The sequence below is a fragment of the Cajanus cajan genome, chromosome 3, assembly GCF_000230855.2.
Source record: "Cajanus cajan strain Asha chromosome 3, NIPB_CcT2T_4, whole genome shotgun sequence".
In the NCBI taxonomy this organism is placed as follows: domain Eukaryota; kingdom Viridiplantae; phylum Streptophyta; class Magnoliopsida; order Fabales; family Fabaceae; genus Cajanus; species Cajanus cajan.
Genome location: NC_138519.1, coordinates 64,187,931 through 64,213,525, shown reverse-complemented (window position 1 = coordinate 64,213,525; position 25,595 = coordinate 64,187,931). Strand labels below are relative to the sequence as shown.

Genomic DNA, 25,595 nt, shown 5'->3' with positions numbered 1-25,595 from the left:
ATGTAATCCCTCGTACTCCACATTATACCAAACACCATTGAGAAAAAACCTCCCTACGACTGGTTCATTTAAATTTATCTCGACACAGACCCGTGCAAACCGTCCCCGCGTCATGTTCAAGGTATTAAGATCCACCTTGATTGGTTTCCCTATGGCTGAAGCAATTGTTAGGAGAACACTCTCATCATAGAACATAACCCCGAGACCTGGAAACCTGATCCAGACGAGAGTACTGTCAACCTTCGTTGCTGAAGCTACGAACTCTGGGGACCATGGTCTAACAATCAGATAGTGATCAAAGAGCATCCAAGGGCCCCCGTGCATGACCCGTTCTCTGTCCGCCTCCAAATCAAACTTCACCATAAAGTAGCCATTTGACACGTCCAGCAGCTCGAGACCTCCTTGAACCTTCCACAACGCAGGTAGCCTGTCCCGCAAGGTTAAGAACCCCACATCTCTCCCTAGCAACTTGATCACGAGACATTGTTCCCATGGTTCACACAACTGTTTCAACGTGGGTGCCGCGATGCTGAATTTGGGTAGCAACCGATCCCCACCCTCAAATTCCAACGTCATAGCCCCCTCCTTAATAAGATCTCGAACAGTCGCCCGCTTAGCCGGGGCACCCAGTACCTTCTCCTTGAAGGTCACTGTCTGACTCATCCTGGAGCCCCCAGCGCCCCCATCCGGCGGTTCCGATGGTGGCTGGCTCCCCACAGGCATGCCCCAAATCCTCTCCATTCTCTCTCTAAAATATTTGTTACTACAAGTTTGTAGATTAGATACATATCTTGTTTTATTAGAGTAAAATGATAATATATAAATATTTTATAATTTTAAATATAGATATAATATTTTAGGTTTAATTTAATGTAGTTGTATTGAATAATTATCTTAATCTTTTTTATTTTGTTTTAATTAATTAGTATTAAATCATAAAATTTATAAATAAATAAAAAACATAACACATTAAAATGTTAAAAAATATAAATACTTATGCAATAAATCATTTTAAAACAAAAAAATTGTTAAAAAATAATTATTTAAAGTGTGAGTGACAAGACAATATCTCATGTCTTGTCCTGTCCAATCTTGTTCCATTTTTTGTTCCTTCTTATCAAATAGAGCTCAAGAATCTAACCTAACCACTCTATTTAATAATTAAAAAAGGTTTATCTATATAATATTTATAGAAAAATAAATAAAAAGCTTAATTTTTATTAGTAATAATTAATTTGAACACAATAAATAAAATTAAAATTCATTAAAAAAATTAAGAAAAATAAAATAGTTTAAATCTCATACAATTATGTAAAGTGTGTTGATTGATATGGTGAGAGAGGAAAGAAGAGACATTTAAAAAATAAAAAACTGGAGTAAGAAAAAATATTTAATTTTTAAAAAATATAAAGCGCGGCGATGGATCTATATGCTAAACAAAATATCAAACTTGATTCAAGGACGAATTACATTGAAATGAAAATGAATGATGATAATATATTAAGCTCCAATAATTTCAAATATTTTTTGAGATGAATGGAAGGCTCACTAACTAGAGTAAGATCTAAAGGAGTTAAAGAAAATTTGAAGAACTCCATGAACCCAATACCTAGTATTAGAGATGTACCTGGGAGCTAGACTATGAACTCAATACCTAGTATTAGAGATGTACCTGGGAGCTAGACTATTTGGATCAATTACTTATTTTTTAGGTTGAATAGTTAATTAAGCTCATTCTTTAATGTATTTTTCATATTTATTTTTATTTAAATAAATTCAAATGAATTTCAATATTTTATAGCCAAATTTTAGTGTTTTTGGGTTTCATAAATCATTATGATAGTATGATAGTGAAAAATTATTTCTAGTGAAAAATAAATGCTAAGTGAGAAGTGATTATTAGTGAGAATTTAATATTTTAGTTCCTACTGAAGTTCTTAGTGAAAAATTACTACTTGTACAGGATGAGTTATTTATCTATTGTAAGCATTAAAAACAAACAAATCAAATTGAGTTTTTATGTATTTTAAGAGTTTTTCCTTTGTTCTTGGCTTCTAGGAACATTATATCATTAATTTTACTGATAGGTTGTAGATAAAGTTAAATTCATCTTATATTCTCTAACTTATTTTAAAGACAATCTTAAGTAAAATCAAGACAAGAACATGCATATTTTTCTTAATATATTAAGAAATAAAGAGTAAATTTTGTCTTGATTAATTAGGAGATAGGGAATGTTTTTTTTTTTTTTTGTAAGAAAGGGGGCTTAAAAGCCCAAAACAAGAAAAAGAATCAAAAAACACCTAGAATATTTACGGCTAGCAAGGGATGTAAAAAATCAGGAGGAGAATTATAAATAATAGACTCCTTTCCTAGCCAGGTTCTGTTTCTTGTTAATTTATTCGCCACTACATTAGCTTCTCTAACAATGTGGGAATAAGAAAAGGCAGTAAAGCATATAGCTAGGTCTTTAATGTCATGGACGAGCTCGTGGCAAGGATGGTGTCTACCGCAACCTTCTTCAATCAATCTTACTGCCTCCATGGAGTCTGTTTCAACTAGCACTTGCCAGCCTAGGTTATGAGCTTGAATCATACGAATCCCTTGAAGTATGGCCCATCATTCAGACTGGATAATCGAGCATTGTCCTAGAGCTCTTGCAAAGGCAATAATGAAAGTACCCTCTGAATCCCGAACAACTCCTTCGCAGTAGCCATGGCCGTTATTGGATACCACTCCATCCCCATTTAGCTTAATGTACCCCACTGGGGGGCATCTCCAGACTCCATCAGAGTGGCTGGCTGCGTGATCGTTCCCTGTGACTAAACATAGTGTGCCCGAAGTAATCAATGAAACTCTAACTCTTATCTCCGAAGCCACCTAGTCAGCTGAGATAGAAGAATTCTGGAAGATGAATTTGTTTCGACGATGCCAAATAAAGTTGAGGGTTACTGCGAACGTAGTCAACCATGCTACAGCTCCTAGACGTCTCTTTGACAAGTTAACCATAACCCAGCTCTGAATGCTTTTGATTGTTGAATTGCCTGCTGTGCTTCCTCCAAGAATTTTGTTCCAAACTTCTCTTGCAAAAGGACAATCTCGCAACACATGGATACTATCTTCTATCCCCTGTAAACAAATAGGGCATGTAGGGTCTGGTCTTGATCAATTAGGAGATAGGGAATATAACAACCTGGTTTTCATAAATTATATTAAAGGTATTTTAGAAATTATTTTGATATTTAATGTATTTATTTTATATTATTTAATTAATTATATGAAATCTATTTTATTTATGAAACATGATTTGTTATTATCATTTTTTAATTAGTGAAGCATGAGACATTTTATAAAATGTATTTTTATTAATAAGTACACTTATGTTTATGTTGATTATTAAAGAAAAAGTATGTTTTAATCATTATTTATTTTATGAGAAGGGAAGGAAGGGCATTTTGGTGAATGATTTATTATTATTATTATTATTATTATTTATTATTATTATTTTAAGAAAGAAGTTATCAAGAGTTTGAAGTTATCCGAGGCTACCAAAATCATTTCACGCTTCTGACTTCATTTTTGCACTTCTGAAGAACAAAGAGAGCTCCAAGAAAAGGATCAATCTGATTCTGCTCGTGCTTTGTCTTCTACCCATCGAGGTAAGAGGGGATGTAAGAGACCTCACTTGGGGGTTTGAGAATATATGTTGGATAGTTAGATTGTTCCCCAATCCCTTGCTTTATGTATGCTTATAGGAATAGGCGAATTATGAAAGTTTTATGTTTGAATGTTTGATATTTTTGTTGTGTTCCTTGATTAATGCTAAACATAAATGTGTATTTAATTTTGAAATTGGATATGTTTGATAGTAAGATTGACCCCCAATCCCTTGCCTGATGTATGTTTATAGGAACAGACACTTTATGAAAGTTTTTTGTTTTGTTTTCAGATTGTTCTGTTGCATTCCTTGTGTGATTCTGAAGTGTGAATATGTATTCAATTTCAATAATGGATATGTTTAGTAGCGGGATTGACCTCAATCCCTCGCATAATGCATGCTCTTAGAAACAGACACTTTTCAAATATTTTCTGTTTTCATGTTTGAGTTTTCTGTTGCATTCCTTGATGGTTTTTGAATATGAATATGCGATTAATTTCAAAAATAAACAAGTTTTGATATGATTTAGAGTGTTTTGTGGGTTCCTGTGGAAAACCTTATGAAGTGAAATTAGGGATATGATCTTTGGATGAATTTTGAGGCATTATATGTAAAATTGATGATGGATTAGTGTTTTGGGTAATATTTGGAGTGTTTTGATTGTAGAAAATGTGTGAAATCATGAAGTTGAGTTTATGACCTTTATGCTTTGTTTGTTATGAATTGTGAATTGAATGTGTATGATGTTGGATAATTTCCTAGTATGGTTTGTGTTATTTTGATGTATATGACAATTATAAGTTCCTTATATGAGACTATGTGAATATGACGTGAACATGTGAACTATGACATGATATTATGAGATAATGTGACATGAGATATGAGACATGAGATATGATGAGACGTGATAAGTGAAATGTTGAGTCAATGAAATAGTGAATGTGTGACATGCATCATGTGCATATATGACTCCAGATATGTCGCTTAGGTCGCATGATGTGTTGAGCTATTCCAGATGTACCTTGGGTCACTAGTGATGTATTGAGCAATTCTAGGTGTGTCGCTTAGGCCGTATGCTAGTGATGTATTGAGCTATTCCAAGTGTACCTTGGGTCACTAGTGATGTATTTTCAGGTGTGTCGCTTAGGCCGCATGCCAAAGATGTATTGAGCTATTCCAGGTGTACCTTGGGTCACCGGTGATGTATTTATGAATGAACATGCCCAGGTATGTTGCTGTAGCAGCAACATGCCAGTGATGAGAAATATGTAACTTTCGTATGACACTACATGCATGCATTTATGAGTCGAGTCCATGACATCATTGCATGATAAGTGAATGTGCATGTGTTCTAATGTATCTATAACTTGAGAGTTGTGCTTGATTATGTGTAAGTTGTGTGGTATTTGTTATGATTGTGTGCTTGTTGTCTAACCTTTATTTTTACATCTGAACCAGAGTGAGATGTGATGGAAATGACTTGTAGAAGTGGTTGATGATCTCCTCCAAGCTTCATCTCCTTTGTCCAATCTTCTCTTGAGGTTGAGACTTGAATGCGGAAGCAAGGAACCAAGCTTCAAAGCTTGAGAAGCAACCAAGGAGGTTTGATTTCTTCTTGAAGAAGAATAAGAGTTAGGAAACCAAGGCATAAAGGAATGATTCCTTTGTGAAGGTTCCTAGAAGGGAGAGTGGTTTCTCCACGATTTTAGGACCTTTGAGAGAGATAGAAATTCTGAAAATTCAATCTCATATATGTCAAAAGTGATTACAAAGATTAGGGAAAGGTTTATATAGAGTAGGGAAGCTTGTGGAGCAAACTAGGCTAACTATGGTTCAAGAGAACCATAGTTAGCTTAACTTGAACGTCCACCATGGTTTGGGAGGCTTGTGGAGCAAGCTTCTAACTTAGAAGCTTGGGAAGCAAGCTAAGTTAGAAGCTTGTAGCACAAACTTCCCAAGTGTGCAAGGCAAGCTACTAGTTTGGCCAAAGGAGAAGCATGGGCGGCCTAGGCTTGTTTCCAACAAGTCCTCCAATCCAAAAGTCTTGGAATTGGTTTAGTTAGGTTCACCCAATGGTGGTGAGATTTAGCTAAATCAATTCCTTGGAAAATATGGAGAAAAACAAGTCCAATATGTAAAATTTGGCCTAAGCCTAATCCTGGCCCAATTACTAGTTGCATCTACACACATTATTATTTGTCATCCCACTTCTACTACTGAAAATACAAAAATGGATGACCCTTAATATAACGTCAAATGGAGCAAAAGTCTCCAAGTAACATGCCCTAAAATCTAAAAGGATTATCCTATATTGAAAGAAAGAAATTTCCCCACAAATACAAAGACAAAATGAACCTATACAACTACTATATACAATCACATGAAAGGTCTTCAAAATCAACCCATTCCTCTTGGGTCCTTCAAAGTATCACCTCTTGGTCTTTTTGGCCTTGACATGATTCCATCAAGATGTTTCTCACTCCCTTGTTGCTCTATGTGTATTTTTATTGTGTTGTAGGTGATCATCACTATGAGAATGTTGGTGATGATGTTTAAGTCTCTTTGTGGGGTGTGCTCTAATAAAACATGTGACATCGGGACTTAATTATGATTAATTTAGAATGTTACTCTTGTGAAATTGCTTAGAAGATCTTGATTTTATTTTATTTTTTGTGATTTTTGCATTATGATTTATGATTTATGAATGTGAACTCTTTACCTTTATATGGTTAAAGACTTAGATTTTATTTATGAATGACTTTATTTATCTTTATTTATTGTATAATTATGTATGTGGAGTAGAGGGTGTCATAGGAAAAAAGGTTGGTTGTAATTGATTATGCAAGAGATTTTATAAAAGAAAAATGCAATATAATTTATTATGCTAAAAATATTTTTTAAAAATAACTTAGTTACATTAATATATCATTTCCTCGCATTTCCCTTATTTTAGGATGAAATATTTGTCATGGGAGTTCACTATAATTTCACCTGACTTCCTTTTTTCTTTCCCATAAATCAGGGGTAACTTTTTAATCCCTTCTTTCTTGCCTCCATCAAGCAAAACGTTAAAGTGGAATTCATTTAAAATATATTTACTTAGTATAAATATACTTTTTTATTCAAATTTGCATAAGAAACTATTAAGAATTTTATTTAAAAGTGAATAATTATGCAATTAGGTTAGTTGCTGTTCTAAAACGAAAATAAGTTATTACACATATTGTCATCTATGATAAGGTTATTAATTTTTATACTAATTATTTCAAAAGTCATATTAAAAATAATTATTTATTTATTTTATTCATTAAAATTATAATAACAATGTTAAGTTTTGAATATAAGATTTTGTAGATATTATCTCAACTTTTTACTATTATGTCAACCTTAATGATTAAAATAATTTTTGATTAATCATTAAAAGCTGATTTTTATTCATTGTGAGTGTTTTTTTAATAGAATATAACAATTAATATCTAAATAAATGAATCGATCAAATTTAGTATTTATCAAATAATCCCTCAAAATTACAAATGTAACATTTTTATTTTATTCTTTAAAAAATGAATGTGTATAATATTTAATAAACTTTCGGTCACTCAAATTAATTCCCAAAAATATAATATTAATATTAATTAAAATAAATTAAAAATCTCACTTTTATAATTCTACATCGTATATTCAAATTAATAAATAAAAATATTAATATAAATAATCACTCACATATTATAAAGACATTAATTTTTAATTATTATTTTAGCGACATGTTCATAAATGAAGAAAGAAAAAAATATTTTTAGTCCCTTTTAAAATTTAATTTTAGTCCTTTCAAAATTTTATGTTCTACTTTGATCACTTTAATATAAAAATGCACTATTTTTAGCTTCTAAAATAATTTAAATAACATTTAAAAATAGTCATAAAACATCGTCCAACTCACTCCAAAAATTAAAAGCGATATATTTATAAATTAAAAAAATAAAAAAAAATATTTTTAAAAATAAACTAAAACTAAACTTCTAAAATATTTTTAGATGCATTAAAAACAAACATATTTTATATATAAAAAAATACATCATAATTTCGAAAACTAAATTAACTCAAGTTATTCTACAAACACATTAAAGTTTGCCAAGAAAAATTAGTTCCTGTTTGGCATTCCCCGTTTTGAAAACAGTTGTTCTGGAATCCTCCTCATTTTCACTTGTCACGCGTCAGTAGCGGCAGTCGCTAGTCGGAAACCGCAAGGTCCCTTTCTCCTCTGTTGCACTCATTCCGACTACACGCAGCGCAACTTTTACTAATCACACACCACCCACCATTTAACACTCAACAAACTCACCTTGATCTAACTTCTTACCATTGTTATTCCTAATTTTCATTTCTGAATTTCACCAGAACATGAACCTGGGGCCTCGAATCCTCCTCATTGCTCTCGTGCTCGTGTTCTGCGCCCCATTCTCCTCTTCTTCCAAACCCAAGAACCCGCTCCTCGGAATCGCCCCCGAAGGTTCCTCCCTCTTGCTTCACACAGCGTTTATCACTTCCATTTTTAATTTTATTTTCAATTAAAGAAATGCGTGTTGCTGTTTCTCGCAGATGAGAAGTATTACACGTCTTCCGATGTAATACGATGTAAAGACGGATCCGGGAAATTCAACAAGCCGCAGCTCAATGATGACTTTTGCGATTGCGCTGATGGCACCGATGAGCCTGGTTTTTTTTTTTTTTTTTGGATTATTGATTAATAATACCAGATTTATTTTATTTGTGTTGCACTGGATCATTTTCTGTTCCTAAAATTCGTTGTTTTATTTATTTTCTCTCTTTCTTTTGGGGCAGGTACATCGGCGTGTCCGGGTGGGAAATTTTATTGTCGGAATGCAGGACATGTTCCTGTTTACTTGTTTTCATCTAGAGTGAATGATGGAATTTGCGGTGAGCTTGATGCTTGTACCTTTTCAATTTTTATGATTGTAGTGTGTTTGATTCCTATGGTATGGTTAGACTTGGTGCTTAAGCTGAAAATTTGAAACAAGGGAAAAGGGGGGCGGGGGGGGGGGGGGGGGGGTGGGGTGGGGAATTGAAAGAAGAAAAATATCCCGGGTTGATATGCATGAAGGAGGTTCTATTAGTACAGATTTAGAATCATAGTGGTGCTACTCGACTTACCTTGAGCAAGATTGCTTCTCAATTCTCATGGACGATACCTGTGGTTTGTATCAAAGAAGTAGGAATTTAGAAGAGTTCTTGACAATGATTATGCATTTATTGGTTACTTTTAAGTTTTAAGTGTTCCTTTTGATTTGCAAGCTAAAGTTTTGGATCTGGTGCACATGTTTTGGACTTATGGGTGCTTTGATTTTATCTTGTTATTCTCACTGGTATTATTCTGTTTATGGTATAAATATATTGCATGGTGATTAGAGACCCTGGTGGAGTAAGGCTGGCACTTGATCTAAATGCAAACATTTTCATTGTCATTACATTACAGTTATCCCTTCTATTTTTTATAGGTGCAATATAATTTTTGCCACATTTAGAATTTCCATAGCTTTTGAGTTCTGTTACCATGTGACAAGCTTGATGAGTATGGTGATCGCACCTTATTTTTTGATCCTTCACTAATATTGCCCATTTGTGCATCAGTTTTAAAAGCAACATTTTTTCCTTTGTTTTAAATAATGACTCCAGAACTTTGTCTGTGTCATGAAAATAAAAATGCTGTTTTCCAATGGATTACTGGCCTGTAGTTTGGATTATTTGTAGACCCGTGTTTTTGGTTAGCTCTGAAGTAATTTGTTTACCTTTCCTGCATTACTATGTAGATTGCTGTGATGGAACGGATGAATATGATGGTCAAGTAAAGTGTCCCAATACCTGCTGGGAGGCTGGGAATGTTGCTCGAGATAGGCTGAAAAAAAAGATTGCCACTTATCAAGAGGGTGCCAAATTGCGAAAGCAAGAAATTGAACAAGCTAAAGTAGCTATGGAGAAGGACGAAGCAGAACTTTCAAAATTAAAAAGGGAAGAAAGTATACTTAAAGGGATTGTGAAACAGCTAAAGGGTAACCTTTTGGTTCTATCCTGTTATTGTGAATGTTTTACTTAATATATATAAACTCATGAAACTTTGGTTTAAGGATTTTGATCATAAAAATAATGATCTCCATACAAAGACAAAATGGAAAGGCAATGTGTCAGATGTACTTGTGGCTAGTTTAAAAATGCTACTAATAGGTTTATTTTCCATTGGTAGGAAGATCAAGTGAATGTATATATGGAGAAATCAAGTTAGGGATGTAGGAATGCATTTAGTGTTTTGCTCAGTTTGAAGTGTTAGATGCCTTTATTGGTTTTGCATAAACCTTTTGAATGTATAAATTGAGTACAAATTGGCAAGTGTTTGAGATATTCTGAACCAACTGTCTGTTTAATTACACATAAACCACTTGCAATTGATGAGTGGCACATAATGAAGCGAGATCATCATTATCAGTTTGTTTAACATGTGGGAAATTGAAGATTCTTCTTTTGGTATTTTTCAAATTGTATGATTGAGGAGGGGGCGGCATTTTACATGTTTTGCAAGTAAGCATGATAAAACATGTTTGACTGTTAAGTTTACAGATTTCATGCTATGTTGTAAAGGATATGGAATTTTGATCAAGGAGAAAAAGGAATATACATTTTCTTTCTGAAACATTTTCATTTGTATAGTAATTTTCTATCCTATCAATGGAATATTTTCTTTGACAATTTTCTTTTGCTTCCGTTGCAGATCATAAAGAACTAATAGAAAAGGCAGAGGAGAAGGAACGATTACAGAAAGAAAAAGAAGAGAAGCAGAAAAAGCAGTCTGAGGAGAAGGCTAATGAAGCAAAAGATACAGCTGATGAAGATATGGGTCATAGAGATGAAACTGGAAAGCATTCGGATATTGAAGACAATGTTGTGGAAAATAATCATGATAAAATAGAAAATCTAGAGGGTTCTCCTGCAGATCAGGTTTGATTGCATTAGCCATTAAGGTTGCAGAACTTGATTGTACAATCAGAATGTGCCTTACTGAAGAATTTTAATTTAACTTTTGAATGCATCAATCTGGTATTTAGTTGTTGATGTGATGTGATGCTATATGTGCATGTGATTTTCCTGATCTTTCCTTAACCTTGTATCATCCTTAATTCCTTATATGTCATGTTTCTTGATGCAATGAACCATCCTACCTCTAAATAACATGCAAATATTATGTTATTACAAGAAAAGAAATTTTGTTGCCCTTCATCTGTTTACCTGTACTCGTGAACACTAGTAGAAAAATAATTGTTAATGACTATTTTCCACCAATACCACTGTGAAGCAGATTTCTTTGTCATTCCTACACATTATTCCTTCACTTGTGTGTGCGCACGTCTGATCTTGCACTATCCCATTATGTGGTAGTGGTTTAATTCTTCTACTTTAACATTCCATGCTTTGTTACAGGATGAAGCAGCAGAGAAATTAGCAGATGTACTTGATAATGATGATGAAGCCAGTGGTAGTCTTGGAAGTGCAGGATCTTTGCTTAATAAAGTGGAAGAGGTGAATAAAATTTTTGCTTTTTTTCTTTTCTTTTGTTAGTCAAGATGGCATTTATTGCCTAACACATCAGATTTAAAAGACTTGATTAATGTTTTAGTTTGGTTTTTCCCCCAATGTAGAATGCAAATGAAGCTGAGGAAGAACCGACTGTTAAATCTGAAAATGATTTGAAGGTCGGAAACAAAGAGTCTTCAGATGAAATCATCAATACGGTATATCTCTAGTCCATTGTCTCAATCTCTTATAGTATGATTTGAGTTTACTCTTTCATTTCATAGTTGCATATTTCAATTGATGTATACTGCTTGATTCACTTGATATGATTAACTCAAAAACAATTACTGCTAGGTTCTTCCATTCTTCTCAATTATTGTGTTGTAAATTTGCCAAAAATATTCATTGTTCTGTGGCAAAATGTAGCGCCACCTTCATCTCATGAAAGAGTTGAAGTTAGACACAGTGAATATGAATTGTCTTTCTACAAAGTCTAATTATTGCCAAAACAGCTTCACTCAGTCAATTTTTTACCATTCATTACAATATCTAGGATACTACACCCAAGATTGCAGAAAATTTCTTGTGGGAAATAGTTTCACTGTCTTTGTTTTCACAGATTTGGATGCAAGGAACATTAATGGTGATGTCTCAGATCTAAACATATTGCAGATTGAAAACTTCATTCCTCTTGTGATTGATTCTAATCCTTATTTCAAGCATGGATGTTGTTGGAATTATTGTTGGAACCTAGGACAACAAAATAGAATAGGCAATATTTGGTGCTCAGACAAAATGTAATGGAATGATTCTATTCTATTTTGTTCTCCTTGGTTTCAGTCTTTTTAATGGAACCAAAGTATACCACTTTCCCGTTGTTTTGTTCTATTCTATTTCTAAAATGTGCCAAACATAGAACAAAAAGCAGGTTTTATGTTCCATCACACTTAACACGTAAACTCTATTGGGTTTTGTCTTGAGCTAGTAGTACTGTTACTTTTCCGCATCTATTCTGATTCTATGATTGCTATTGGTTTGTTGACAAAAGGATGTTGTCTAACTCATCCTTGTTACCATATGGTGAAGAGTATTCATGATATTCATAGTGATGGAGGAGTGATCGAATGCTTACATGTCTTGCAAGAAGTAAATCAAGTAGCCGATCTAATGGCAAAGCACGGATCAATAATTTCATATTCTGTTCATATTTATGATGTTGTTCCAAATTCTTTGAGACCAGACTCTGCTTGTATTGCTTTCCCTAGAGGTTTCTAATCCTTTGGTTTTTTCACCCAAAAAAAAAATGATATATCAAATCTATCAATTATATATTCAACATACTATTGTTAACAAGGTTGTCAAACTTCAGATCAGAAGGGGAGGGTAGACATGTAAAGCATGAAATTCTAACACAAATTGTAAGATCATACCTAAAATAAAAATATATTCAAACACACCACATCCACCTGCACATAATAACATAAATAGGCAAAATAACCTTAAGATCACATGATATTTAATTAAACTTCAATATCCAAGTTCACATTTGACAATGCATAAACAAAGGCCACACAGCCTCACAGCATACAGCAAACCAAGCCAAAACAACACAAATAAAAAAGTAAATGCAGAACCCAAACATAACAGTCATTTATTGACTTACCACATCCACACCTAGAAATTACAGATCGCACACAATTATTTGCAAGAAGGGTCACTTGCTGCACTTGAAGAATTCCAATAAAGAAGCTGCAGCTCTTATAGAAGCAAAAGAAGTTGCAGTTACCTTTCACTTGTAGCACTAAAAAGGAGTTCCAGAACTAAGGTTTAGGACAGCCAATGTTGCAAGACCACTCACAGGTCACAGATCTAACATCACACCAACAAAAGGGTATTGGTCAGTGGTGACAGTCATAGGTCTATCAGGTGATGGCCTGGGGCTGGGTTTTGAGCCCTGTACCCCATTATACCAGCTGGAAAACTGAGACCAAGCATGTATAGAAGGATCTCATGATTCCACAAATTTCATTAGCTAGTATTTGAGGCACCAATACTTTAATTTGCTTTATGCATCCATATTTGATACTGATACTCTTAGATACTTCATTGATATGGATAGGTAAAGTATCCAAGCCTTTAAAAAATTATGAAAATCCTATAACTAGCTACATGAGACATAAAAGCATGTATAATAATGTAGAAATGTAGAAGCATTTCTCTTGAACCAAAAATAGAAATTGTCCTCCTTATGGATGATTTCAAGAAAGAAATGAGATTCATGGTACTATTCCTATTTGTAAACAACAGGAAGTAATTTATGACAACAATGATTTGTAATTTTTTTGTTTTTAGTAATGTCAGAAGAAGTATGTTCTTAATTTGGATTTGTAGAATTGCAATTTTATTATGTTTTATGAATTTTTATACATATCTAGATATGTATCTTACACATTTCGTATCTTACATATCTTAGAATAACCATATTGTCATATCAAATACGTATCGTATCTGATGTGCGTATCCTATATTTGCATCATAGGCCATCTCACACAATCCTGCCAATTTGGGAACAGAATGCTTCACCCACCAAAACACATTGACATTGATTGTTACCCTTGTTCTCTTTCCTCCTTAACAATCACAAGTCAATTGGAGGTGGAAAACCTAAATGCCATGTTGAATCTACTACCTTCTTTGAGGTCCCTATCAAAGGCATGTGATGTCATTTGGCATAGAACATTAACCACTTAAGAAAGCAACAATGGGAATAAAGGGTCTGCCTGACTTCCCACTTCTCATGAAACTGATAGTTTAGCTTACCATATACAATCATAAAAAAGGTAAAAACTTAAGAGACAGTCAGCAACTCATCTCTGTGTAGCACTAAAGACTCTGGTTTCTAGAGAACTTTCTTTGATCCACCATTCACCCAATCATGAGCTGTCTCAAAACCCAACTTTATAACTGAACTACATTTTTGTCATCTTTGAACATTTTTCTCCATCCCATCCACCATTTAAGGTCATGAAACATTTCATAGTAGTGATTTTGCATCAAGACAATTGTGATGGCTAGAGTTCATGGGTTATCTGGTATTTAACAATCCTAGCTGTTAGTGTAATTGCATTTATTTGTTGTCATTGGCATTGATTACAATCACTATTAGTCTCAAAGGTGGTTATTTCCAATTCCAACAATCTACTCCATGTTATGTGTCCTTTTGAATTCTTCAGACTTCAGCTCTTGCTATAGTTCCTGCTCTCATGAGATTCTTTGTTTTCTCATGTTGATATATTGCATAATTATGGGTGAAATTTTAGTTCAGAAATATCTTAAATTAGCAAACTCATCCCACTTGTCTTTTCTGCTTGTTATTTTCTCTTTGTTGGCATATATGTAGGGGAATGATATATCTGAAAATACTGAGGGATTATCAAGAGAAGAGTTGGGCCGGCTTGTTGCTTCACGTTGGACAGGAGAAAATACTGATAAGCAAAGTGCTGAGCCTGATACGACATTAGACAATGAGGAGCATGAAGATCTTCCAAAGGGGACAAATACTGAGGAGTATGAAGGCTATGCTTCTGAAACTGATGATGAAAGCCATAAATATGATGATGAAGATGAAAATGAAAATGAAAATGAAAATGATGAAGAATATCGAGAGGATGAGCATGATGACTTGGGTTCCTCCTACAAATCAGATTCTGATACTGAACCAGACTTGTCAGGTTTGTTATAGATATTAATATTTTTATCCAAGTTTGGCATATAGATAGAGTTGTGATGAGATAATTTAAATGAGCTGATATGGTGCCACTACAGATAATCCTTCTTGGTTAGAGAAAATACAGAGAGCTGTACTGAATATTTATCAGGCTGTTAATTTATTCCAGGCACCGGTGAACCAGACAGGTGGCTATTTAAAAGTTTATTACCTGTTTTTTATCCATGTAGATATAACTTGAGAGTTAAACTTTTCTCTGTGTTCTTTAGATGCTGCTCGTGTACGCAAGGAATATGACGAATCAAGTGCCAAGTTGACTAAAATACAGTCTAGAATATCGAGTCTGACACAAAAGCTAAAACATGATTTTGGTTAGTATGCTGCTAGTAACATTTGTCACCATCATAGCATTTGAGTTGTAGAAATACAAGTTATGGAATTGGCTTGAATAAACTGAAGTAGAACTTAAATATTACAGGTCCAGCAAAGGAGTTTTATTCATTCTATGATCATTGCTTTGAGGGAAAGGAGAACAAGTTATATTATATCTCCCCTACCAGTTTACTTTCTGTCGTATTTGCCTTTTTTTTTTTTTTTTTTTTTTTTTTAATTTCTTTCTGAATCTGCAAGTTAGATTGTCATGTTCATCTCACTTTCTGGTGATGGAAATTTTGATTCAGGTACACTTACAAAGTCTGCCCTTATAAACAGGCTTCTCAGGAGGAGGGCTATTCCACCACCCGTTTGGGGTAAGGTTTTAGTAACTAGTTGATAGTTTTTTGTTAGGGTGCTTTTCTTCAGTTGAAAAAAAAAGTGCAAGCATCTATTGGTAAAAACACAATTTTATTTTTCCCTCCAAAAAAGATAAAATAATTCAGTTTTTCTTTTTTACAGGCGCTGGGACAAATTTGAGGATTCATACAAAGTAATGGTGTTTTCGAATGGTGATAAATGCTGGAATGGTCCTGATAGGAGTTTGAAGGTACATGTTTTCAAATTTTAAAAATGACGTGCAGTCATTTCTTACAGTTTTTACAAGATTATTTTGTCCCTATTCATTCTATAATGATAAATCCATCGACTTTGGTTAAATGTAGAAGTGTACTTTCATTAGATGTAAAAGTAAAATATTTAATTGATGAATAGTGCCTTCTGGGTTTGGGACAAGATGAAACCAGTGCTAGTCCAAATCCAGGGCTGCATGTTTTTCAAATTAACACTACTTTTTAAATAAAAACTATAGTAATTCAATGATGGAGATTTTCTGCAGTTGAAAGAGGATTGTGATCCCTTTTAGGGAGTTCTGGTTGGTGAACCCTTTTACAACAGCAAGTGGGCAAATCCATTTCAGTTTGCATATACCACTGTTGTCATCACCATAATAATGATAGTCAGTGTAGTAGCACATGGAAATAAGAATTTGAAAGGTGCCAATTTGTGGACCTCTGATTTATTAATGACTGTTTTTAACAGGTCAAGCTAAGATGTGGGTTGAAAAATGAGATTACTGACGTAGATGAACCGAGCCGTTGCGAGTAGGGTTTGCTTTTTTATTTTTTCCTTCTCTACTGCTACCTCTCCTCTTCTCCTTTTTGTCAAAATTTTCTGTTTCTTGCTCTCCCTTTTTCTTATTGTTGTCTCACTGGCCCCATGGCAGATATGTAGCTTTATTATCTACCCCAGCCCTGTGTCAAGAGGAAAAGCTGAAGGTACTTTGCTATTTACATGATAACCAATGTCATCCTTACCTCGATATGGTATTAATGGTAACTGTGGAATTTCACAGGAATTACAACACAAGCTAGACTTACTGAATTCTGAACAACCAGAAAAACATGACGAGTTGTAAACCACAGGAATGGATTTTAACAGGTGAGTTTACTAGGCTGTGTGATTCTTTTTCTTTTGAGACTAGAGTCCTGAGTTGATCAAATTTTATTTTGAAAACAGGTAATTTGATGATCATAGAGCAACTCCAAAAGTGGTGCCCTTAAATTTTGTATGCTAGAGCTTACCCAAATTTGATATCGGGTGGGGTTAGGGAGAGGCTAGGAAGGGGTTTGACTTGGGGTTGGTAATCCTTATGGCTGTCCGAGTTGGCAACATTCTAATATGAGTAATCCCATTGCACATTTTTCCTTTATTGAACTCAATTACGACACGGTCTCTGTGCCTCTCCTTGAAATTTTCCATTCCATTGCGAAAGGGTGGATATTTATACTATGCAAGATATTAGACGGTCAAAATTTCTTAAGCCAATTTTTTTGTTAGAATGAGTTCACGTTATTATTGACTTTCAGATGGATAAGTGGTTCCGTTCCTACAATCTTCATATATACTGATGTGATATGTGGAATTTGCATATTTTGTTTTCGTGGTCTCTTTTGGAGACTTAATAATAGAGACATTGTTTTGAGACAACAAATTCACTAGAGAAGAAAACGGGTCGAATGAAATCGTTTTAAGCTGTCAAGTTAATCTGAAAAAACGAAAATTGATCAGCCGATGCCTGAAAAAATTGAAATCTAAAATATTGCATTTTTTTAATTATTATTATCTCGATATAGTTTGATTTTCAGTTTCTATTGTTAAGACTGAACCGAGGCAGGCCTTTTACTACTGATTTTTTTCCCTTTTTCTGTAGTATACATTAAAATTGATTTTTTTTTCGTTCCTTTATTTTTCCTATAGTATAAATTGAAAATTTTAATTTGGAGAGTGAAATTTTCGTTTTTTTATTATCTCAAATTTTACTAAAAGATTAGTTTAATTTAATCTCGATTTAATATTTTATTCAAACTTAAATTAAACTGAATGAATATTAGGGAATATTCCTATAACAATAGGGAATGCATGGTAGGGTTATTAGGATATTACTGCATTACAATGAAATGAAGATCACTCACTCCAGTCCAGTATATTCTAAAGTAGAGATAATGTTAAATTGTTTACCGTTCTAGCATTCATCCCCAACTAGTGTTAAAGGTCATTGCAAACTTTACATCCCAAACTCACTACATCGGTGCTACTAAGATTTATGGACATGGTTCAAAACGACTTTTTATTTATACGTTGCATTATTTGTATTTCGGTGCAATTTTAATTTAAATATTTACTTACTGCAAGTTTCACGAAATTGTGTGACTTTCAAAACATTTATTTTTTCTAATGTTACTAAAACCGTGGGCAATAATAATGATTCATAAACATGTTAAATTTTAATTTGAAAGTTTATTTTGAGTTTATATTTATCTATCTATATATGTTGTTAATGAGTATGCATTAAAGAATCAATAAATATATATTTTTTGTTTGAAAATCTTAATGAGGGTGAATTGAAAATCATGATGAAATACAATGGTAACATTTTTTTTTTTATATATAAAATCTTTCTACTTTTTATTCCTAAATTAATATCTTAAAAAATACTTGACAGCATTTTTCACATATATTTAACGTATGCCTCTCATTTGTATAGAAATAATACTTTCCCTCAATATTCATGTCTCACATACATGGATAATTGCTTGTTTGTTTCGATTATGAATCCAGCACAGAAATGGAAAAAAAAAATTGCTTGGTAAAAAAATGTCTCAACATGCATAAAACACTCCTTTGTGCTTAAGATAATTGAGCCATACATCCTTAAATTTTCTGATTAAAAAGCCAGGTTCTTTATCAGTCTAATATTTAGTTTATTGTTGGATTAGCAATCTAGATAAATAACGATTTACATATCTAACATAATACTTTAATAATACTTTCCCTCAATTTACAGAGGATACTTAGAATTAAAAAAAGACTTGAGAATTAATGAAAAATAAAGAAAATGAAATGAAAACAAAAAAGCAACCAATTACTTAAGATGCCAATTTAATAAAATGTCTCAAATGGGTTCTTTATGATGCCAACCAAGTAAAGCGCCACTATGTTAGTTAGTTGTTAAATTTTTTTTTTTTTACTGCAAAAAAAAAAAATCCTCATTAGTTAATAGGGTAAGAAGTAAAGACTCTTTCGGTTGTTAGTACTGTACTATATACATAATAAGTGTTATATTAAAAAAATTATTTTAAAATAATTATCATATTAACTTTTTTTTTATATAATATTAATTATCTCTTTTTTATTTACATTCTATTAGTATTATATAAAAAGTAATTGTTGTGTTATATCTTCTCTAATAAAAAAATAATTATAAAGTTATATATGTGAAATTATAATAACTTCTTCAATTTTTAGTTTTAGTATGATGAATTACATTTGTCTTAAATTATTAATACATAATAAATTGAAGTGAATAAAAAAGATGGTGGGAACGCATGCTTATTTTGCCACCGTCGAGAAGAGTAAGGAGCAGCGCTGACCCTGCCACCGGAGTGTGATGCGCGAAAAAGGTAAAACCCAATGTTCACCAAAAATAGGTATCTTTCAATTCCACTGCTTACAATGTTTAGTTCTCACTCATTTACTCCTAATTCCCTTCATGCTTTTCAATTTCAATGCTTTTTTGGATTCTGATGGCTGTACTGAGCACAGGGAAAATTAGGATCAAGGTGCACTGATCAAACGGTCTAGATTTTGATAAAACACTAGCATAGGCATAATAAACTTACCACCTTCACTTTTTGGCTTTACAAGTTCTAAATTTGATGTTTTCTATACTTGATATAGTCTCTCTTTAGATACAAGCTTAGAAAAGTAAGTTTTTGAGAGCTTTTTTGTTGAAAATAATTTTTTTTTTCAAGCAGAGAAGCACCGAAAAGCGCTTCTAATTTGTCTCCAAACAGACTTTAAATTACTGACTAAATTGTTCATCAAGTGTTTTATCCACCCTAGAAATAGTCACAGTGGTAAGTTTTCATAGGAAGTTAGCAACTTAATAGCTACATTTTGGCTCTACAGTGTAGATTTTTAAATGAAATTGGTTGGGATTTTATGTTTTCAAAATACATTGCAATGGACGACGTTCCTGCTATTGTGTAGTCGGAGAGAGTTAGATGTATATAGCCTTACCCTTGTTTCCTTATTTTCCATCAAGCACCCAAACATCTGTGTAGTTAATGGATCCCCTTTATATTTAATAAGCAAAACCCTTCGTTTCTCCAGTATGTTTTGTTGATTGCCAAAACTTGCTTTATTGACATTGTCTAAATCCCTGTTATTGAATTATTTCCCTTCAAGGCAATATTATTGGCTTTTCATTCCAGCCTATAAAGCAGGCACGCCATTTTGGTGTGGTGAGGCATGTTGGACACAATAAATTGACAACATGTGCCCGCCATGCGAGTGACTAATCCATTTTAAAAGAAAATATTCAGCTCCTAGATGGCTAATACATAGTGGGACACAACAAATTAAAATCAGAAAAAAAAAATAGGGTCTGTTTTAAACTATTGAGCATTTTTTTAGTAATAGAAAAGAATAAGGCAGGAATGCATTTTTCTTTCCCCAACTTATTCGTTTCATTTTGGCACATATGACATAAATCAAGATATTGCAACCTTGAATCTAACATATATGGAATTATGAACTATAAAACTTTTTCCTTAAATTTTCAACGATGCACACACCACGCTCGTGTCCTACAACCTTTATGATTTGGAACGTCCACGTGTTTGTGCTTCATAGGTTCTGTCTTATTTCACTAGACTGCTTGATGAACTTTGACAAAACTAAATCATAATGTGTTACCTTATTTTCTCACAATCTTTATCATATAATTGAAATTTTAGTTGCCAAATATGTCATTGTTGTGGCATATAGCATGGTGTGAAAGCTCTGTATCTTCCTTCTGATCTTTTAGTTTTTTTTATTTTTTATTTTTTATTTTTTTAATTTGTTAAGAGTACTGTGTTGGACTATGTACTGAACCAAAACCAGCAGAAGAGGGCTTTCAGGCTTTTACCCGTTCCACTTTCGGAAACATGTCCATCTTGGCAATCTTTATGCACGATTTATGCGCATACTGGTGTGTGCTAACTTGATCTGTGTCTGTAAGTGATTAAATTGTAGATACCTTAAGTAATTGAATTGTAGATACCATGTATTTATACTTAGAATCAATATTTGAGTCAGCATGGTACTGGACACAATTTTATTTTGCATAAATTGGATTTATTATACACATTTTGTATCCTGTTAAATCTGTTGTAAAAAAGCCAAAAATAGCAAAAATTCATAAAATTGCATACATACATCAATGTTATCAAGTGTGGATGGCAATCAATGGCAGAAAGCCAAAAATCCACCATACAATATGGTGGATGGTGTTGTAACAAAAGAACAGAAGCATGGCAGCTGAATTAAAAAAATATAATACACATTCACTCACACAAATATCTTTTAAATAGTAAATACAAAGTTACATATATGAGGATAAAAATTTTAGAAATATATTCATCAAAAGCTCGTAATGTATTAGCATAAAATCTCATAACAAAACTAACAAGAAAAGATAAATGCTACACGACTAAATATGTCCTAGAAGTGAGAAGGAGATAATGAAGTGAAAAAAGAATAGATGAAGAAAATGAGAAAAACAGAAAAAGGGAGAAAAACAAGAGGGTGAAAAAATTGAAGGACAAAGATGGTGACAAAAACATGATAAAAAAGCAGGAATCAAAAAAAGAAACATAGAGAAGAGGTTGTGAAGAAAAAAGAGAAGATGAAGAATAGAGAAGACATAAGAACAGATGACAAGTAAAACAGAAAAAAGGAAGGAAAAAAAAGAGATTTCATTTAGACTTTGGTCACTGGAGTTTGGGTTGTTGGAGCTGGAATTGCCATTGCATGGTGGAGGGAGAGGATGAGTGGCAATTGTCCCAGGAAAGAGTGGGCGTAGATAACTAAACCCCATTCAAAACTCTTTAAAATATGATTAAAAAAGGGTTCACGTTCACCATGGCACCATGGCAATGACAGCCGGCAGCTGCAAAACATGAAGTGGAAAAAGGCACTTCAAAGTGGGTGATGAATGGTGGTGGACATCAAAACTATGGTGGGGTCATACCACCATTTGACAACTATGAATCATGTGCTCTAGCACACATGCAAATATATGCATGTATATGCCAATATTATTGATTAGGAAATGCAAGCAGTGTTCATATTTGAATCTATGTATACATGTGTAATAAGTCAATAACAAAATACTCACTCATTCTTTTTGACAAACCCATTGAAAAGTCCCAAGGCTCTCTCTATGATCAAGAATGTTATTTGGACAGTGGTTCTTATCAGGATCAATACAAATGACTCGTTAGATATTCATAGGTCTCACACTTCCCTTCCTAGTCTCTACAGACAAGTCTGTTGTGTGTGGGTCTAGTTCAGAAGCAGTAGGTCCCTTTATTCTTGCTTTGTTAGGTGCTTTTGCTCCTTTGGAGCAACCTTTTCAAGGTTTTGGGTGAGCATTGGTTGTGTGTGTGTGCATCCTACTGCAGAGTAGTTTCCGATGGCTCATTTAAAGGTTTTTGGTAAATGATATTAGGCTAAAATTTTCTGGAAGTATGTAGTTGATACAGTACTTTTTCTGCCTAAATGGTTTCATTTTTAAGGGTGTCTTTTTCCCTTTAACATGTTTGGGGATATGATTAATTTTTTTTTGCTTCTGGAGTTTTGCTCACAACTGTTTCAAAGGAGGTGTTATTTCTGATATGCAGACAGAGAGTGAGCAACTTTGTTTTAGTCAAGTTTCTTGTGTTCCTTTTTTTACTCTTTTTTTTTTTTTTTTTTTTTTTTTTTTCTTGTGAAGAGGATATCTTAATTGCCCCTATTTATACTTTCCCTCCTTCCTCTGTTGACAAATTTTCTTTACCGATACAAAATATTTGTTATGCATTTATTGCCAAAGGTTATATGGCATAGTAGTAAGCAGTAACCTTTATTGATGTGATGTTTTCTTTAATTCTGTTGATTTTTCTTTTAGATGGAAGAAGTCTGTCTGAATAGTGAGCCACTTTTCAATGAAAACGATGAGGTTGATGTTGAGGGGAACTCTTCTGTAGCAGAACATGATCTTGAATCTTTAAACTCACAACCCACGAACTCTCCACTTCCATCTGTGGGTCTGGAGTTTGAGTCCTTTGAAGAAGTTTACAACTTCTACAATATCTATGCAAGGGAACAAGGCTTTGGCATCAGAGTGAGCAATTCATGGTTTAGATCAAAGAAAAAAGAGCGCTATAGGGCAAAACTTAGCTGCAGTAGTGCTGGTTTTAAGAAAAAAAGTGAAGCCAATAATCCAAGGCCAGAAACAAGAACTGGTTGTCCTGCAATGATAGTGATTAGAATGGTTGAGTCCAAGAGATGGAGAATAGTGGAAGTTGAGCTTCAGCACAACCATCAAGTGAGTCCACAGAGCAAACGGTTTTACAAGTCACACAAGAAAATGATCCTTGAAGCCAGCAAATCACAACCACCTCCAGAGCCCGTAACAGAAGTGCACACCATCAAGTTGTATCGAACAACTTTCATGGATATTGATTACAATGGTTACTCAAATTTTGAAGAAAGCCATGACACAAATTTTGATAAATTAAAATATTTGGAACTTAGAGAAGGGGATGCCAGTGCTATATACAATTATTTTTGCCGAATGAAGTTGACCGATCCAAATTTCTTTTACTTGTTTGATATTGATGATGGTGGGCACCTAAAAAATGTTTTCTGGGCTGATTCCAGGTCAAGGGTTGCTTCTAATTACTTTAATGACACAGTTACAATAGACACAACTTGTTTTGCAAACAAATATGAGATCCCTTTGATATCATTTGTTGGTGTAAATCATCATGGACATTCTGTACTATTGGGTTGTGGCTTCCTTGGACATGAATCAGTGGATTATTTTGTCTGGATATTCAAGGCATGGCTTAAGTGTATGCTTGGTCGTCCTCCACATGTTGTTATTACTGATCAGTGCAAGCCATTGCAAATTGCAGTTGCTCAGGTTTTTCCTCATGCTCATCATTGTTATTCTTTGCAGTATATCATGCAGAGAGTTCCAGAAAAGTTGGGAGGGTTACAAGGATATGAAGCAATCAAGAGACAGCTGTATAATGCTGTCTACGAGTCATTAAAGATAGTCGAGTTTGAATCTTCTTGGGGTGATATGATTAAATGTCATGGACTGGGAGATAACAAGTGGCTTCAGACATTGTATAGAGATAGGCACCTATGGGTTCCTGTTTACCTGAAAGATGCTTTTTTTATAGGACTGATCCCAACTAAAGAAACTGAGGGCCTGACTGCATTTTTTGATGGATATGTGCATAAACACACATCCTTTAAGGAATTTCTTGACAAGTATGACTTAGCTCTGCACAGGAAGCACTTGAAAGAAGCCATGGCGGATTTGGAGTCTAGAAATGCAAACTTTGAATTGAAAACGAGATGTAATTTTGAGGTCCAGCTTGCAAAGGTGTATACAAAAGAAATCTTTGAAAAGTTTCAATCTGAGGTTGAGGGCATGTACTCTTGCTTCAACACAAGACAGGTAAATGTCAATGGATCTATAATAACATACATTGTGAAAGAAAGAGTTGAAGCTGAGGGGAATGAGAAGGGAATTAAAAGTTTTGAAGTTTTATACGAAACTACAGAATTGGATATTCGTTGCATTTGCAGTTTGTTCAATTACAAAGGATATCTGTGCAGACATGCATTAAATGTTCTCAATTATAATGGTGTTGAGGGAATCCCATCTCGGTACATCCTGCACCGTTGGAAGAGGGATTTTAAGCAAACGTTTAATCAATTCCATGTCTCTCGTAATATCGATACTTACAACCCTGTGCTCTTGTATACTCATCTGTTTAACAATGCTCTTCCAGTGTTAGAAGTTGGGGCACAGTCACAAGAGCATTATATGGTTGCTTTAAAAGAACTGGAGGAGTTGTTAGAAAAGTTTGAAATAGAGGACAATAACAATGTAAACAAATAATACAAGATCCTTATTCCCAGTTACAATAATTGACTGTTTATAACTCTCTCCCGCGGTTGGTTTATTCAAGCTTTTGTGCTACTGGTGATTGTATAAAATGAAAAGCCAGTGCCTTAGTGCCAATAACATACCATTTTCTTTTAAATGATTTGAACTATGTTGATGTTAAGACATATGCAAGCATTCTAGCTTTTCGCCTGCCTTTAAATTGTATCAGGCATTATTATAATCATCAACCCTTTTAAATTTCAGTGTTTGTTTAAATGTAACCTGCGTAAAGGTACCCTGAAACTTCGTTAGCATTTTTATGTTTTGGGATACAGTTTTTGCCCTCGGTCAGTCAGCTAGCTTTGTTTTGAAGATCTCCTCTAAACAATTCATGATCGATTGAATAGAGGTAAAGATGTCTCTTTCGTAATTCCAAAATACTAAAATAGTTCATATGTTTACTATTAAGTCATTCCATGTCAGATTACAGCTTGCAATGGCCTTTAAAGGATAAAAATGGTATTGATAATCAAAAGAAAATATTTTACCCAACTACTATACATGCATTGCGTAATCAGTGAGTAGGTAAGACTAACATATTGAGGCTATCAGACAATGTGTTGCAATCGCATGAGCCACGAATAGGTATTTGATTACTTAGTTAAGAGAGATGAGTTTCTCTTCACTTGTGCTAACTCAAG

General features: G+C 33.7%; 2 protein-coding genes across 3 annotated transcripts; both read left to right on the top strand.

The window, feature by feature from the left end:
- Positions 1 to 7,748: 7,748 nt before the first annotated feature.
- PSL4 (calmodulin-binding protein) lies at positions 7,749 to 17,265 on the top strand. The gene is made up of 18 exons (XM_020382752.3): positions 7,749 to 7,906; positions 8,057 to 8,168; positions 8,258 to 8,374; positions 8,501 to 8,596; positions 9,487 to 9,726; positions 10,440 to 10,666; positions 11,147 to 11,245; positions 11,365 to 11,457; positions 14,640 to 14,970; positions 15,065 to 15,154; positions 15,236 to 15,337; positions 15,445 to 15,502; positions 15,647 to 15,715; positions 15,861 to 15,948; positions 16,440 to 16,501; positions 16,624 to 16,675; positions 16,753 to 16,838; positions 16,917 to 17,265. Exons 2-17 carry the CDS (start codon positions 8,060 to 8,062, stop codon positions 16,813 to 16,815), a joined length of 1,896 nt encoding a protein of 631 aa, XP_020238341.1. The 5' UTR covers positions 7,749 to 7,906; positions 8,057 to 8,059; the 3' UTR covers positions 16,816 to 16,838; positions 16,917 to 17,265.
- A 1,976-nt stretch (positions 17,266 to 19,241) lies between these two features.
- On the top strand, positions 19,242 to 25,175 carry LOC109817498 (protein FAR1-RELATED SEQUENCE 6). 2 transcript variants are annotated; one of them, XM_020382758.3, is made up of 2 exons: positions 19,242 to 19,360; positions 22,894 to 25,175. In XM_020382758.3, the coding sequence occupies exon 2, from the start codon at positions 22,894 to 22,896 to the stop codon at positions 24,904 to 24,906; it is 2,013 nt and encodes a 670-aa protein (XP_020238347.1). In that variant the 5' UTR covers positions 19,242 to 19,360; the 3' UTR covers positions 24,907 to 25,175. The 2 variants fall into 2 exon arrangements, with proteins under 2 accessions (XP_020238347.1, XP_020238348.1); XM_020382759.3 differs by having other exon boundaries at positions 19,276 to 19,387.
- Positions 25,176 to 25,595: the final 420 nt, after the last annotated feature.

What these genes read in the sequence shown, in the direction of transcription:
- PSL4 (XM_020382752.3), top strand. Translation starts at nt 8,060, where the DNA reads ATGAACCTGGGGCCTCGAATCCTCCTCATTGCTCTCGTGCTCGTGTTC. An exon ending in TGCTTAATAAAGTGGAAGAG is followed by an intron (nt 11,246 to 11,364) that starts GTGAATAAAATT and finishes CCCCCAATGTAG; the next exon opens with AATGCAAATGAAGCTGAGGA. An exon ending in GTCCTGATAGGAGTTTGAAG is followed by an intron (nt 15,949 to 16,439) that starts GTACATGTTTTC and finishes TGTTTTTAACAG; the next exon opens with GTCAAGCTAAGATGTGGGTT.
- LOC109817498 (XM_020382758.3), top strand. Translation starts at nt 22,894, where the DNA reads ATGGAAGAAGTCTGTCTGAATAGTGAGCCACTTTTCAATGAAAACGAT.